A 16,878-nucleotide genomic window follows, 5' to 3' on the forward strand; every position below is an offset into this window, starting at 1 on the left:
GTTTTTCCAGTTATTAAACTGACACAACACCGTAATGTAGGTACCGATCAGAGATAACCTGTTTCCAGGCTTCTGCAATCTTTATCAGAAAGGATTTTATATTTTCTTGGCAGCAAACAACAAAACACATCTCAGTGAAAACATGTTGGCTGCTTCGTACTTGGTTAACATTGCTTGTCAAATGAAAAATGCTTTTTCTTGGCTTCATGGTAAAATGGAGCAAAAACTTGGCTCCTGTTTGAAAAATGTATCCTTCTAAAAATGTGCGTTTGTGCGATCTGAAAGGAAACTACCCCATGCTTGAGATTTTGCAAACTTTTTTCTGCATGTGTGTGCTAAATGCTTGGACGTGTCCTGGCACTAGAAATAGTCCATTCTTTGAGAAGGTAGGTGAGCCAGGTGCACACAAGAGGTACCTGGAAGAAGGTTTACACTGCCATCCTGATGTAGCCTGGTGAGGGTTTTAGCACCCCACGCCAAACATCCTTCAGTGGTCACGGAAGTGTCTCTGCTCTGTCCTTGACAAAAACAGAAACAGGCAGAGGCAGTTGCTTGTCCTCCCACCCTATCTTTATGATTTCTATCCCCAGAAGCCCTGTACTCTTGCACTCTGCCTTGGGGAAAGAAACTGGGTTATTCAATGGCTCAGTGGGGAGGGGATGGAGTTTGGCACCAGAGTGAAATGGTGTCCACAATATGACTCCCAGATATTTATTTAACACTATTGTAGTTAAAGGATTACACAACCCTCTGTCTTCCTAACATAGAAACGGGTGAGGGCATCTAATTCACATTCAACGTAAACAACTTGTATGAATCAATTCTTCTTGGTTTAAGATTAAAATCAGTTGAATGGTTGCTTTTACAACAAGATGAAATGGAACCTCAAAGGAGCTTATAATGTTATTATTGACATTTATCTCATATACCTCATATTTCAGTTACCAACAACAATTCTTTCCACAAATTCCAGGTACTTTAATGGGACAACTATGCCCCCATCATATGAATTGTTTTATTTTTACATTTTAAACAGATCAGTTCACAGTTCATTGCACATCCTGTTTGGCATAAATATACAATCCACTGGGGCAGATACACTGGCATTGTCTTTGGTGTATGACAAGGGTCCTATGAAACATTACAGAATTGTATTGAGTATCTCAATAAAATGGATGACTGTATACAGTTTACTATGTCAACTGGTACCCCTTATGTACAGTTCTTGGATGTGAACATTAGATTACTCCAGAAGGAAGGAACTTGTCAATAACATTTATCGGAAACCCTTAATATACTGCATAGGCTAAGCTTTCATCCCGCCACATTAAAATGTTTACTTCATAGCCACTTATTAAGAGTGAAGAAATTGTGAGTGATGAACAAGAAAGTCAGAAACAACTCGTGAAAATCTAAAATAAATTTAGAACCATAGGATATAAAACAGAAGAGCTAGAAATAGCAATGAGTGGAGCTACTACAAACTCTATGGCCCTCACTATAACTCTGGTGGTAGCCGGGCCCTTATTAAGGGCACGGGTGCCCCCGGAGTTGTTTTTTTCCGGCACCCGCGAATGGGCAGTAACCGGGTCATGGCGAGTTTGGCGGACCCGGTAATTGCCCATTTGCGGGTGCCGTTATGGCCGGCCTCCCGATTTCCATTCTGCCCCATAGGGCAGAATGGGGGTCGGGATCATGGTTGCACCAGCACCGTTTATAACGGTGCTGGTGCAATCATGAGTTCTGCTCGCGGGTGCCGGTATGAACGCCTGGTCAGACCAGGTGTGCAGTCCGGCACCGGTGAGCAGATCCCGTAGTGTGGTGGAGAGGTAACAACGGGTTGAGGCCCTATATATCTACATTATTAGATGACACAAAGACCTGAGAGACACCATCTACAGTATTTGAATCAAAATATTCAACTAAAAGTAGTAAGATTAAGAAATCTGTAATGAAACATTGGGATATTTTGAGAAAGGATAGTAAAATAAAGCATCTTTTTATAGAATACCCAGTATTTGCATAACAAAGGAGTAGCAACTTGTGGGATCTTTTAGTAAGAACAGATTTATCAAAGAACACAACACAGAGAGGAATTATACAAACTGGAACTTTTCCCTGTCCTAGTTGTATTAACGGTAACTATGTCACAAAAAGCAATATGGTGTTACTCCCTAAAACTGGCCAAAAACCTCTCTTGAGGCATTATGCTACCTGTGATTCTAAAAATGGTGTCTATTCCATCAGATGCCCGTGTGAAAGTTACAACATTTGTCAAACTAGCAGAAAGGCAAAAACATGATGGAATGAACATCACTCGGATGTGAGGACAGGTAACAATGTATTCACCTGTTGCCAGTCATTACCTCAAGATGAGACACAAATGAAGTTCCAAATTCTCAATGTTGCTGAAACTGGTGCTAACCATGCTTTAAAACAGAAATAATTGCTCTACATAGAGTTGTTAGTCATTATTTCCAGGGGAAGTCGGGGGGAGGAATGAATGAGAAGAAAGATTTTACATGCTTTTTGTAATTTACAGAGATGTTAAAACCAGGAAGCAAACTATATATTTATCAAATACACCCTCAGGTGTGACTGCTGTATACATATATAGGATGTTTTATTGTAAATAAGAATTGTGACTCTATTCTAAGCGAAGAATCCGATGAGATATATCTGTCTTAATAAATTGCCAAACTTCATTATCATCAAATACATCTATTCCTGTATGATTTTGTAAGTAATTATGCAATGAGATTAATTATATATTATATGGGGATTTATAAAATATCTGCTGCGTTTGAAATGCTAAATTGGGCGACTACCTCTTTCTATGTGGAAGCACAAAATAACCATTCTGTAGGTTACCTTTTTAAATATTTAATCTTTTCCTAAATTTAAATCACATTTTCTATTCAATGATTTATATTTCCTCTATATTTTATGTGTTATAGCTCTGTTTTATTCATCTAGATTTACTCTGGAGATATAAGAAATACAGGTATTTTCCTTTTTCTTTTTTCATGTGATGTTATTTCCTGATTCGTTTAGAACACTACAAATTATTTGGATAGAATTTTTCTTTTTTTACGTATTCTTATCTGATCACTATTTTAGAATATTATCTATTTGTTTAATTTAAATTTATAATAGCCTGTATTTATTTAGACACTTTAGATGACTAATTCCTGATGAAAGAAGAGACGGGTAAAATAGCAGCGGGCTTTGTTTGTAACACATTTTTAGACACTCTATACAAATGTTTGTATTTGTGGGATCGAAAACGTTTGCTTTCTTTCATAAGTATTTCTCAGATTGGTACCCTGAAGAAGGACATACAATGTCTGAAATACACTGCAATGTCTCTTCTGTGTTTAATGGAATTTGTGTTTGGAAAATAACATGTTATTAAATTCACTGTACAGTCTGAAAGATAAGAGTTTGGACTATGTGTAACAACACTAACTTACAGCAATGCTTTTGGCCTGGGCTCACACATCACAAGAGATGGTTTCCTTTGTCTCCAGCTAGAAAACATAGTTTTACCACTCATCTGAAGAAGCGGTAAGGCATTGCTAGCTAAATATGTATTCATGAATTTGCTTGAAATTGTATAGTATTACTTAATGCAATAAAGGTTGGTGCCCGCTCGTCTGGTCAGTAGATCCATAATGTAAGAGGATCAGCTCCACAGTCTGGGGCCTCTCCCATCCATGAGCAGTCACTGCCCTGGACCTGGCATCATCTGATTGGTTCACCCCACATTGGCACAAAGTATAATGCATAGATATTGCTAATTACCCTTTTCTGTGGACCACCATTCCAATTTTGTTCCCCTGCAATCATATCAGTTCCCTTCGAAGACCTTTCAAAATGGGATGTCCCTTCAGCTCTGCCTGCAGTGGAGTAGGTGTTTTAACAAGGGCACTGACATTTGCATTTAGAAAAGTTACTTTATTTGGTCACCCACTGGAACTGTCCTGGTCTCCTCCATGATTTTGTATCTGCACCCTTCTATGATTGTTACCCATCCTGTCTAATTAGTCTTCTAGTATACACTGAAAGGTAGTTTGCAGTGGGATGATCATCCACTGTTCCTTTCCCAGAACTTCTGGGCCATCCCCACGCTCTATCTTGGTGTGCTGCCCTTCACTCTCCATCCTAAGGCTGCAAACATTTCACTGAGTTGGGCCTGCGTGTACTGCTGCATATTTACAAATCTCTGTGCTGCTCCTTTCCTGAACCCGGGCTTGCTCCTTCCTCTCTCCTGAGTCTAAGGACTCAACCCTCCAACCAATGAAATGTGTATGCAAATTAATATTTAAACCAATACGCACATAGGCACAAAATCAGACTGCCTCCTTTTTGCACAGAGCAAAACATTATACAAACTGAAAGTTCCTGTCAAATAAACAAGACAAATAAAAGAAATATACTAATGAAATCATATGCATTTCTTGAATAATAATAAGAAGTCTTACCTGGTGTGGTCCTGTCCCTTCTGCTTGTCTGATTTCTTAACATTTCTTTCAGACAGTAAACACTTCTAGAGATATTGTGCAACAATGTTTCATCACAGTCGATTTTTGGTACATAAGCATCTTTAGTTGTACTGTCATTCAGCTTTCTTGCTTTCTGAAAGACAAATCAACGATTAATTACATTTCATACTATTGATTGATCAAAGTGGCAATGCCACTAAAAGGTGCCAAATATTTTGATGGAAAAATATTATCCTCTCAGTTTTTGCTCATATGTGTAAAATAAACATATTTACCACATCTCTAAAAATATATATAATGCTGAGAAATCAAATGACATATGACCACTTCGCAAATCATTCCTAGTTTTCATGATGTCCATTTTGCATATTAAAGGGGATTTCCAGTATCAGTATACACACTTAACCCATCACTACAAATTTATATCATCCCAGCATTGAAAATAATTGTCAGGTTCCATTATGCCAACTTGAGGCTGGTCCACAAAAAAATGCAACCAATGCACCCTATGGTAGTCTAAGGCTTGATTGGGCAGCATACATACAGCCTGTGGTGGACATTGCAGTAACATCTCTGCACTCCAGGAATGGTCTGTGGTAGGGAGATTTATCATTTGTAAGCTTCATTCCCTGTTGCCAAGGCTTTTTGCAGGACTTCTAGACCTTTTGCTTTAATCCTGAATGAGTGGGGCCTTTCCCTACTCATTCATTCTCATGGGCTCTTTCTTTTGGAACCCTATTCTTTGTATTATACCTGTACTATGGAGTCTATTTTTCTCCATAAATCTATCTCTATTGTACTGTTGCAGCATACAGCTCCTTATAGGCAGTGTTGCTGGGGCCCCTTAGGGTACTCCTTTGCAATGCCTTTCTTTATCCTGGAGTAACTACAGTTATTAAGGATAGAGAGATACTTAGTATCTCTCCGAAAATGTTATAGTCCGAGAGATTGGCACACGCCACCTTAGGTGAAGTGCCAAAGGGATAACTAGTACCCATCTTCTCTCTGCTACTGTGACTTTTTAGTCACATAGACATCTCCTAGTTATGGCTGGTGGCAGTAAACGTGTTCTACCAACTACTGTGTAATGTTTATACTGCAAACTATGTCCATAGCATCGTGGTGTACAATAGGGGCACCCAAGTACCAACCTGGGGCATCCCTTCTCTTTTCACCATACTAGCGTGGTTATTCTTTGTTAGAACCTTTTGTACCATTCTGGAAGGGGGAGGCCTGTGTGTGTGTTTTGCCTTTGGCAGGAACCCTTGGGTGGCCCTGCCTAGGCTCCAAAGTGTCTGGGGAAACAGGAAGTGGGGGTGGTGTTTTCCACCCCCCCCTCCTTTGTCTGCCAGAGTGCCTGAATAGAACCAAATCCCACGGGGGACCTGGCTGTCCTGATTAGACAGCCACACAACCCTTTCTGTAAATTGTTGAGAGAAATTGCAGAGGAGTGGGTGCTGGAACTGTATAAAAGTTGAGGCTCCTCAAGTGAAAAGCAATTCAACCACTGGAAACTGAAGCAACTGAAGAAGAAGACAACCAGAGACGCCTGCAGACCTTGCAACACCATGAAGCGACCACTGCTGCCCTTACCCTGTTTTCTGTGCGACAGAGGAGCTCCAAAGGGGACGACTCCTTCCCTTTGACTGGTGGGAACAACCATTGCAAGACTAACTTTGATTTGAGCCATCACCCGAGGTCATGTGTGTTTCCAGAGCTGCGTAACCCCAATACCAGGAGACCTACTGCCCATTTCCAGTGCATCGTCGTGGAAAGACAGAATCCGTCCAAGCTGAGCCCTCAAGGTCACTCCAGAGATCCATCCAACTCACCCAGACACCCTCATCAGAGTGCGGGACTCCAGGAAGCGAAGAAGATTGACTAGGCAAATCGCATCCTTTGTTGGTGCTGCAGAAAAGGCACCAAAACCGCAGAGTGAGCAGAGATGTTGCTGAAAACCGTACCAGAAATCCTCCCTCGAGACTACTGCTGAGAGATCCGGCCCATTGTCCTGCCTTCAGACATAAGTCCAAGGAATCCAGAGGTCGGGTCCAGAGGTGCAACATCATGGAGCATCCACCCTCTCCTACCTCTGACTGAATCTGCTGCTTATGTCCCCTTAGAGTCCTTTAACAGGGTCTCCAATGTTGGTTAAGCCTCCTGGTATTGGTAAAAATTACTGAAAAAAAGTTTGACCTATACAAAAAGGTTGTAAATGCATGACACCAAAGGTTCGAACACCAAAAGTTCGAACCTTTGGTGGCTTGCATTTTTAAAAAAAAAACACTGGGGGCTGCGGGGGTGTCCCCTGCATCACCCACTCATCATACTATTTAGTATGGTGAGTGGGTGTTGCGGGGGACACCCCCGCAACACACCCGAAAAGAAATCAACAACAAAAAAGGGGGGCTGCGGGGGTGTCCCCTGTAACACCCCGCTCACTATACTAGACTCCAGAAGGAAGGAACTGTGTCTAGACAGTATATTGAGCGGGGGTCGAAGGGGGAAACCCCTGCAGCTGCCCGCAAAAAAAAGAAAAGAAAAGGACCCTTCGGCGCTGGCTCCCATTCACAAAAGTGAAAGGGAACTGGCGCAAGGTAAGTAGGGTGTGCGTGGGGGTGTAGGTGGGGGTGTGTTGGGGGTGTGGGTGTGTTGTGGGTGTGGGTGTGGGTTTTGTAGTGTTTTTTAATAATATGTTTACATGTGTTAGGCGATCCTCTGCACACCAGTCCACTACACACCAGAACACTGCTCACATTTCCCCAACATCTCCTTCCACGGTTCGAGGCTCACGTGATGCGGTGAACCCAAAGGACCGAAAACTCCGTACCAGCTATGGTGTACGGGCTCGATTGCAACCCTTTCTGCATTGGCAATTGCCTTGGAGAACATATAGCAGAAGGGGCGGTGTTACGTCTCCACGTCGACCACGTGATCCAGAGTGGCGTTCCTCACGTGACCTTGGTGGACGTCACATGACCCAGAGACGCACAGTATAAAGGTCTGAGAGACAGAACACTCATTGCTTCTCAGCTGTCTTCAGACCCTGTTTGGCGTTACGTCTTGCTCCTCTGTTGCTTTTGATCACGGAACTCTACCTTGGACTCCTTCGGATACCCCTTTGTACCTTTGCTTGGAACTGTTTACCTGTTGCCGGATTTTGGACTTTACTCTGACTCCTTTGGATCATCCCTTGGTACCTCGCTGAACTCCTACGCCATTTCCCTTCTTGGGATTCAAGTCACGCCTTCACTCCTACAGGTGGCTGATCCTACTTCCACGCTAACCTACGGTTCTACTATTCCAGGGACCGCCGCATCATCTGAGTCTCGAACCTCTCTACTAGGTTTCCTGGGTTTTCCTAACACCAGATAGGTAAGGCCTTTTAGATCCTTTGGTTTACTTGATATGTATTGTGATTGCCTGGTACTTAACCTCGTTCCTTTTTGACAGCAGCATCGGTGTTCCAGAGGTTCCGTGGATCTGGGAAGTCATCTCCCACCTGTGGCCTCAAAGGTCGCACAGCGGGTTTCTTTTTAGTTCCCCTGTGCGTCACTTGGGGACGGAGGTCTCATCGGTCCACACGACACTCAAGTCAGAACAACATGGGAAATGTACGAACATTGTGTGTTCACACTTTCACACAGAGACAAGCCTCCTCGGATCTTCCTGCCTAGAGACTAGAAAGTATCCACAGGAACTTTTGATTTCTACTGCTTTGCACGACTTTAAGCCGCTACGAACAGCCTTTTCACTAAGGTTGGGTTTTTTACTTTGAATACTTGCTGTGCCGCAAAACTGCCACTAGAACCTGAATCCCTACTAGGATAACACTAACCAACTGTTTTCCTTTCTAAAAATCACTATCTTATATGTGATGCCTTTGTGCCTCGGAGAGCTGCTCACCACCTTGATGCTGCCCCTCTGTCATTGGATCCCCATTGCATCTAAGACCCAATAGCGTTCGCCAGCAGGTGGAAGCTGGCCTGTGCTCTCCAAGGCCCCGATTCCAAGGTTCCTGTTTGTGCCTGTTCGGGCCTGGAAGGGCTCGGGAGGGCCCCCACCTCCGTGCCTCTCTACAAACAATGCTGCAGCCTCCTGTGCACGTCCTGTTGTTGCATGAACCTGGGCCCCAGCACCTCCAGGCTCCCTTCTGCTTAAATATGAGTGATGGCTTAACTGTCCTATTGCCTCCTCCACCTATCTCCTTGAACCTTAACTGTGCCAATCATATTGTGCCTTTCTCCCTCGAGCAACTATTTTCTTTCACTTCACTCCATGTACTACAAAGGTGGGTGTGCTTTTCATCTTGCATCCATTTTGTGCACTGCATTGCAATCCTTTTTTTAAATCGTATCTAGGTGGGAGTGCTTTACATCTTGCATCCTTTTTGTGCACTTCATTGCAATCCTTTTTAAATCATATCTAGGTGGGTGTGCTTTTCATCTTGCATCCATGTATTGAATTTTGATCCTTTTTAAAATCGTATCTATGTGGGTGTGCTTTACATCTTGTATCCATTGTGTGCACTGCATTGTGATCCTTTTTAAAATCGTATCTAGGTGGGTGTGCTTTTCATCTTGCATCCATGTATTGAATTGTGATCCTTTTTAAAATCGTATCTAGGTGGGTGTGCTTTACATCTTGCATCCATTTTGTGCACTGCATTGTGATCCTTTTTAAAATCATATCTAGGTGAGTGTGCTTTACATCTTGCATCCATTTTGTGCACTGCATTTTGATCCTTTATAAAATCGTATTTAGGTGGGTGTGCTTTTCTTCTTGCATCAACTTTGTGCACTGCATTGTGGTCCTTTTATAATTGAATCCTGCATCGCACCTATTGCTCTGCATTTGTATTTATGCCCTCTTTAACTACTAGGCCACCTCTGAAGTAAGGGTCAGGACTGTGCAGTGCAGCCCCACCTGTCTTTCCTTCTCTCATCTATTCCCTGACACTGAGATGGCACTCACCATCTCTCCTATCTTCTCTAACTGCTACACTATCAGCTATCCTCCCTCTTTCACAAAGTCTGCATGTAAAAAACACAAAAAAGACATTCTGGGTGCAAATTCTGCCCTTCCCATCACAGACACTTATGTCAGCGCATCTTCCACAGAGATCTTCACCGATATCCTTTTCTCTGTCCCTTCTCCAGACCTATGGACTTCTTATCTCAACTCTACTCTCTCCCCTTTCACATCCTTTCCCATTAATGGTGGCACCAAGTGGGAAGTCCTTTTGGCGGACTTCTTCTCATCACGCTGCATCATTAATGGTACTATCCTGATTCAGGGTCCTCAAGCCAACCTCCTTCTCTTTGACCAGATCCTGCCATCCCTCATTAACTTTCTTCCTTCTCCTTCCTCTCCCCCTACCACTCTCTGCGCCCCCGACTGGAGTACCACACTCCTGTACTCCACCTCATAAAACCATCAAAGGCAGAGAGTGTCTCCACCTGGCGACTCTTAACACCCGCTCAGCTAACAAACACTCTGCTGACATCTGCCACCTTCTTGAAGACACTGACCTCGACAGTCTCGTTCTTACCAAGACATGGTTCAATGCCATGTCAGTCACTGCTTTTGACTCCCTCCTACCTGACAGCTTCAAGATAATTAACAAGCCCCAACCTCACCATGCTGGCGGTGGGGTTGCCTTCATCTTCCCTCTGTGGGTTCCTTCCTCCATCTTACCCACCCAGCTCTACTCTTCCTTTGAGAGCCTGGTATGCAAGTTGGTCATCTCTCCCTCCTCCACCCTGACTATTGCTACCATATACCGGCCCGCAGGCGCTACCTCCCTCTTTCTCTCTGAATGGGCTGATTTCTGTTCCTCCTTACTTTCAACCTCCTCGTGGGTAACTTCAACATCCAATTGACCTCCCCTGGCACAGCATCCACTCTTTTCATGGGCCATTGCACCTCTCTATCTCCCTACATTCTCCCTTCTGGACCAACCCTCTCTGCTGGACACATTATGGACACCCTCATCCACTCTGGCCATGTCTCTCTCTTGGTCACATCACTCTCTTCTTTCCCCCCAGCTGGGTCCTTTTGGCCCTCTTACCACACCACCAAAAGCCCTGCCAACCTCATTCACAAACATCCGCCCGATGAAACGAGTGTCAGCTGCTGCCTTCCCTTCCACATTTATCCCACCTTGACTAAGACTCTACCACTGACACTGCTCTCGGCAACTTCCACCTGTCCATCACCAACACTCTTGACATTCTTGCTCCAGTCGTGAGGATCTGCCTGAAACCCACCTCTAAGCGTAACACCTGGTATGACTCCGAACTTGCATCCCTGAAACTAAAGTGCAGGGCGGTGGAACTTGAAGTGGCAAATTTCAGGCTCATCCTCTGACAAATTGGTCTGCCGCCTGCTCCAAAGGCAATACAGACTCTTCATCCTTGCCAAGAAAAGGGCCCACTTTCAGGCACCCAACAAAACAGCTGAACTTTTCAAAATCTGCAGGGAACTAGCCAACCCTTCCACACTTTCCTCCTCCGCTCTTCCTTCCCAGGCCCTCTGCAACACACTGGCCACTCACTTAGCCACCAAAACTCAGGACATCCTGAACAGCCTTGTTACTCACCCTCCCAACCCATCCCACACCCCCCTGCCTCCCTTTTGCCCCTCACCCCCATCTTTCCCTTTCTCCTCCTTCGCCCTTGTCCCACCTGAAGAAGTCACCAGAGTTGTCTGCTCCATGAAAGTTTCGTCCAAACAAGTTTTCCCTGGCTCATCCAGAACCATCAAGGACAACATTGGCTCTCTTGCCCCCACACTCACTGATCTCTGCAACCACTCCTTTGCCACTGTATCTTTCCCCTCCCCCCTCAAGAATTCCCTTGTGCGACCCTCCTTAAAAAAATACGTCAGTAGACCGTACCTGCCCAGCCAACTACCACCCTATTTCCATCACCCCCTTCATGGAGAAACTTCTGGAGAAGGTGACTTTGTCCCCACGCAACTCTCACACTGAACTTGGTGGTGGTCTCCACGACCATCATTCTGGATTCCGAGCATCCCGAAGCACAGAAACTGCTCTCCTGAACAACCGTGAAGAACTGCTTGCATCCCTGGATTCCGACTCCCCAGTTATTCTCATCCAACTTGATCTCTCCTCTGCCTTTGACACGGTCAACCACTCCATCCACTTACAAAGGCTCCATGACACCCTTGGTGTCTTGGAACAGGCACTGGACTGGATGACCTCTTTCATAGCTGACCGCTATTCCCAAGTCATCCTGGGCACCTTCTCCTTTCCTACTTCCTTCTCCACCTGTGGTGTCCCCCAGGGTTCTATACTCTCCCTTTGGCTCTTTCACATCTACCTTACTCAGCTGGCACTCCTCATCTCCTCCTTCTCCCCCAACTTCCAGTGTTAGGTAGATGACACAAAACTCTTTTTCAAACTTCCTGCTGAGCTAAGTTCACCTTTCATCATCCCTGACTGCCTATCTGCCATCCAGGCCTGGTGCACTTCCAATGATCTCTCCCTCAATGCAAGCAAAACTGAGATCCTTCGCATTGGGACCCGTTCTCCCGCCTTCTTCCCGTCACTGTGGCCTTCCTCCATGGCCTCTCCCCCTGCTCCTTCTTCTGAAGCCAGAAACCTTGGAGTCATCTTCGACTCCTCTCTCTTCTTCCTCCCTCGCACTCAGAACATTGGCAAGAACTCCCACTTTCAGCTCTTCCTTCTCAAATGAATTCTATGTTTTCTCACTTTCCCCCAGAAGCTCAATGTTACCCAATAGCCTCCTCCTGAATCTACCTTCTTCCACTTTGCGACAACTCCAGATAATCCAGCATAGGGAAGCAAGACCTATCCTTGGCCTCAAGCCCACGGACCACATCTCTCATTCCCTAAAAAAGTCTTCACTGGCTCACGGTTGCTTAACGGATTACATTTTAAAAAGGCTTTCTGGGGCCGGCGACCACACTATCTGCAACTGTCTTATTAAATATTCTCCCTCTAGACCTCTGCATACCTCTGGCACCAACTCTTTGTGTGTAAAGCATTTTGCTAAACAGAAGGCAGGAGGTTGATCACTTTCCTCAGCTGGCTCCCTTCTATGGAACAGGCTCCCCCTTCCTCTGCGTCTTGAGCAGGACTTTCTTAAATTCTGTAAGCTCCTTAATACTTTCCTCATTACCTCCTCCTTCCCCACTTCTCTCCTCTGCTAATTTCACAGTTGCTTTGACTGGGCAACAGCCCCTTATGTATCCTCAGGGCCCTGACTTCCCTACACTGAATCACCCCCGGCTTCTGTCTATCCTCAGCACTTGCCTCGGCACAACGTCCATCCTGGAGACTCGCACTTAGCTTACTATGCATTTCATCTGTTGCTCACCCATGACCACGGGCATCCCAGCACCTACTCCCACTGCCTCTTCCCTTCTGCACTTGCACGTTCTGAATACTCACAAGGCATAGTAGGTTTGTCCTTTTTTCCCCTCCACTGTATTTAATATTTTATGTATTTTAATGTGTCTCATTCCCATGTCCCCTCCCTGTTGCCCTGATGTACTTGCTGTATAAGCGCCTAACAATAAATAAATAAGTGTATGCAGACTAAATACAATTACTGTATTACGTTGTGGGTGTGCATTATTACTGATAGAACTGTCAATCAAACTCCTGTAACAATTGTACACATTCAGCAACTACCAACTAAGAAGTGACTCTTTGAAAGTATTGAAAAGTATACCTATATGTGTTGCTTTATTCTGCTGAGTATTTAACAGCGACTCTTCTGTAAATATAATAAATCTATATTTTAATATGAATGTATGTGTAAATGTTTCTTTGAAGGTGCTTTACTAACTGGGTTCAGTGTACTTACCTACAGCTCACATCATCCTCTTAAGATAAGCCTGTCTGTTCTGCCACTCTATCAGGGTCCTTGAGTAGTACATACTGATACTAAGAGTTGGGGATCTACAAACCACTGGGATAGCTTACTAAAGTCTTACCTCCAAGTGGGACTTTAGGAAAACTCCCTTAACAGTCTGCTTCTAGCCTGCCGAGTGGCCTGCAGAATCTGAGCTGCAAGGCCCACTCTCGAGAGCTATTCTGAAAGTCAGTGGAAAGGCAGACCTGTGTCTGGCCACTGAACAGTTGCCTCTCCTTTTGCCAGACATACAATACACAATGTAAGGTTTTGCACAGGAAACATTGCAGGCACATGTGCAGCATATGAATTGTTGTTAGCACCGTCACTATGAGTAGCACATTCCACTAACAGCACACACTTCCTTTCTTTGTGCCATTGTGGCTGTCTTGCTAAGGGAGGCCCCAGCACAATTATCCAATATGGCTCGTTTGAACCACTGTTCCATGACAATATATTCATTAGCAAGACATAAAATAAGCAGTGTCGCATAGCAATTTTCTACGCAGTTCTGTAGGTTTGCTAATCAAATGGAGACTAGTGTAGCAAAGTGTAGCAAAGTGTAGCAAAGTGTAGCAAAGTTAGCTATTTAAGTTGCCCTCTTCAATGGATGCACATTCCTCTCTTGCCCATGGTGCTCTCTCCCCTCTCTTTTCTCTGTTCACTTCAAGTGCTAATGAAGAGAAAGTGCAGCAGTAATCATCTCCTCCACTCTTAAGTGCCAAAGACATGTGTGGGAGTGCTAGGCAAGAATTTCTTTTTCTTTTTCAAATAATTGCAAACCAGAAGTAATCGCGATGATACTTTTATTAAGCTTTCTATATCCTGTCTGGCAAAAACCAGTATGTGTCAACTTTATATTTATATAAAAAAAGATTAATGGGCACGGGGGAGTGGCTAGGCAGCACACGAGGAAGATGTGTCTGCTATGAGCTCCGCCGACGGGCCCCCTAATTGGCGTTCATTATGCAGCCCTGTGCGTGCGTTTCATCCCAGCGCACGCGAAACTGAAGATTAATGCGGCGAGACCCCGCGGATCGCGTCCTGGAGCAGAAATAAACCATAAAGCGGATGAAATTCCCGAAGCGAGTTGGAGTCCCTTGGCGATGATGGCTGTATCTAAGATGGCGGTGCGCGCCACTTCGCTATCCCGGTGGGGATCCTGATGTCGGAAGCTGCGGCCCGCCACTGAAGACGAAGAGACCCTGGTGGTCCCCCTCTGCTGGGGTGGGGGAGACCCATCCCACTGGAGACTTTTTGCCGGCTGGTTGCGTGTGTTCCCGGCGAGGGGGTGGCCCCCCTGTCCCCTGATCGGCGCATCCGAGGCCCCGGGGAGGAGGAGGAGTTTGGGCCTGCGCCGGAGCGGGAGGCGGAGGCGGCGATCCATTACGATCGCTGGGGAGACCCGCCGCCGTGAATGAGGAGACCCTGGGAGCCCTCCCCGCCTCATCATAAGGAAGGCGCTTGTGGCACAGACCGGACCCGAGTTGCTGCTGGAGTGGGGGAGCCTCCTCCCATTGGAGGCTCCCTCTGACTGCCCGTGTGTGTTCCCGGCAGCGCTTTAAAGGCTCCGGGAGGAGAGCGTTCCGGGCCCTGTGCCGGCGCGGGAGGTGGAGGCAGCGATCGGTCACGATCTTGAAGGGGAGTCCGGAGGCTTAGAGCGTGCTGGTTGCCGGAGCGGAGCGCCATGCCTGGCCTGGTCCGGCTCCGGCCGTTCCGAAGAAAGGATTGGAGGTGAGGTGCTCGGACCCCTGGGGAGGTGTGGACTGTTAAAAGACTTGGGATGGCCCCCAGGGCCGGAGAAGTGGACTTGGGAGACTGATATTGAGCTCCTACGCAGTGTGGGGAGCGGAGAGGGAACGCTCATGAGACTGCTGTCTTTTGTCTATGATAACTACTGGTGATTATAACGGGATTCCCACTCTTCATCGCGCAGCTATGCCCAGAGCGAGTTCTAAGAAGAGGGAACAAATACAGGATATAAAAGCTCTCCTGACATCCCAAGCAGCCACAAAACCCCAGAGGCATACAATATCTGTGGATGTACACCCTGCCCCTGCTGCAGCCTCTACAGTAGACATGGCAGGACATTAAGGCTGAAATAAATGCCTCTAGAGACACTCTAACTAAGTCGCTGGGTGAACTTACCTCCCACCTGAGTGGCGTCGAGACCAGAGTGAATGACCTAGAAGACACCACCTGCGAATTAACACATGAGACGGAGGTGCTCTCGGAACGGGTTAGGGTGATTGAGGACCACCTTGAGGAAATCTGGGCTAAGCAGGCGGACCTTGAAAATAGATGTAGACGCAATAATATGCGCATTTGAGGTATTCCTCGTCATATCACAGACCAAGAACTGCCGGAATATGTTAGAGGTCTGTTCCGCGGCCTCCTGGGGCTGGCCTCGTCTGGCGATCTGATTCTCGACAGAACCCACCGAGTATATTCTTCAATACAGCAGAGGAGGAATCTTCTCCCAGATGTCCTCACCAGAGTCCATTACTTCCGCCAAAAAGAAGAGATTATGATGATGGCCAGGAAGGCAGAGTCTGTCCAGTTTTGAGGTGCGACGGTTCACCTGTTCCAGGATCTTGCCCCATATACTTTAGCCTGCCGACGCCGCCTACAAAAAGTCACCTCATGGCTGCAGGCCCAGAAGGTCCGCTACCGTTGGGGGTTCCCTTGCAAACTACTCTTTGATTTCCGCAATCAACATTATGCGATCACCACAGAGATGGAGGCGAGAGAACTAATATCGGAGTTTGCTTTGGCATCTACATTGGACTTGGAAGCTCTTCAGAATGCTTCACCGGACAGAAGAAGGAAGCCTAGAGGATGGAAGCGAGTGGGGGGTCTAGCCGCCCGCAATGGTCGAGCTACAACTGAGGGTCAGGCCTGTCTATCCCCAAACAGTTTAAGCGGCCGCTCTAATTCGCCTAAGCTACTGCGGTTGGATGAAACCCCTGCTTGAAGGCAAATGACACAAACCTGGAACAGGGACAAGGCTCCCGCTCTACGAGGAAATAGGAAGGTGGAACTACATCTCGAACACTTGACACAATTTAGAACAGTTGGAATTTTGATGGGTCTGAGAAATATTAAAGAGCCTGTTTCTGTGGGACAGTATTAGGGGCCATGCGGCCTTGTCTGGGTCTCCTGATTAGACTGGAGTCGTTGGGTAATTGTTAGGGACTTCAGTTCTGCGAGAGTCTTATGCAATGCACAGGTCTTCACATGGCTCTCAAAATGGGGGGCCCTAGGCCGGAAAGCGCCCGTATTATTGGACGTTGACCATGGTTTCAATGGTAGTTGAGGTTAGTGGAAATTACTTACAGCTTTTATTTCATCACAGTTTGCGACATTACAGTATGTTGTCCGATGGTACAACTCGTGCTTTTGTGATTATTTGTTTTTCTTTTGATTTGATTACTTTTCAAATTTCTTTGTATACTATCTCACTGTTTTGG

The 16,878-nt window shown here is 45.8% G+C and overlaps 1 protein-coding gene across 3 annotated transcripts in view; it reads right to left on the reverse strand.

Moving 5' to 3' along the window:
- TRIM25 (tripartite motif containing 25) overlaps positions 1-16,878 on the reverse strand; it is an 828,971-nt gene that overhangs the window by 514,943 nt on the left and 297,150 nt on the right. For all 3 annotated transcript variants that reach the window (XM_069654946.1, XM_069654947.1, XM_069654945.1), the window contains exon 4: positions 4,485-4,638. In XM_069654946.1, the coding sequence (XP_069511047.1) occupies positions 4,485-4,638 (154 nt within the window). The remainder of the gene's footprint in view (positions 1-4,484; positions 4,639-16,878) is intronic.

The sequence above is a fragment of the Ambystoma mexicanum genome, chromosome 3q (genome assembly GCF_040938575.1).
Source record: "Ambystoma mexicanum isolate Mex_15411 chromosome 3q, UKY_AmexF1_1, whole genome shotgun sequence".
NCBI classification, from domain to species: domain Eukaryota; kingdom Metazoa; phylum Chordata; class Amphibia; order Caudata; family Ambystomatidae; genus Ambystoma; species Ambystoma mexicanum.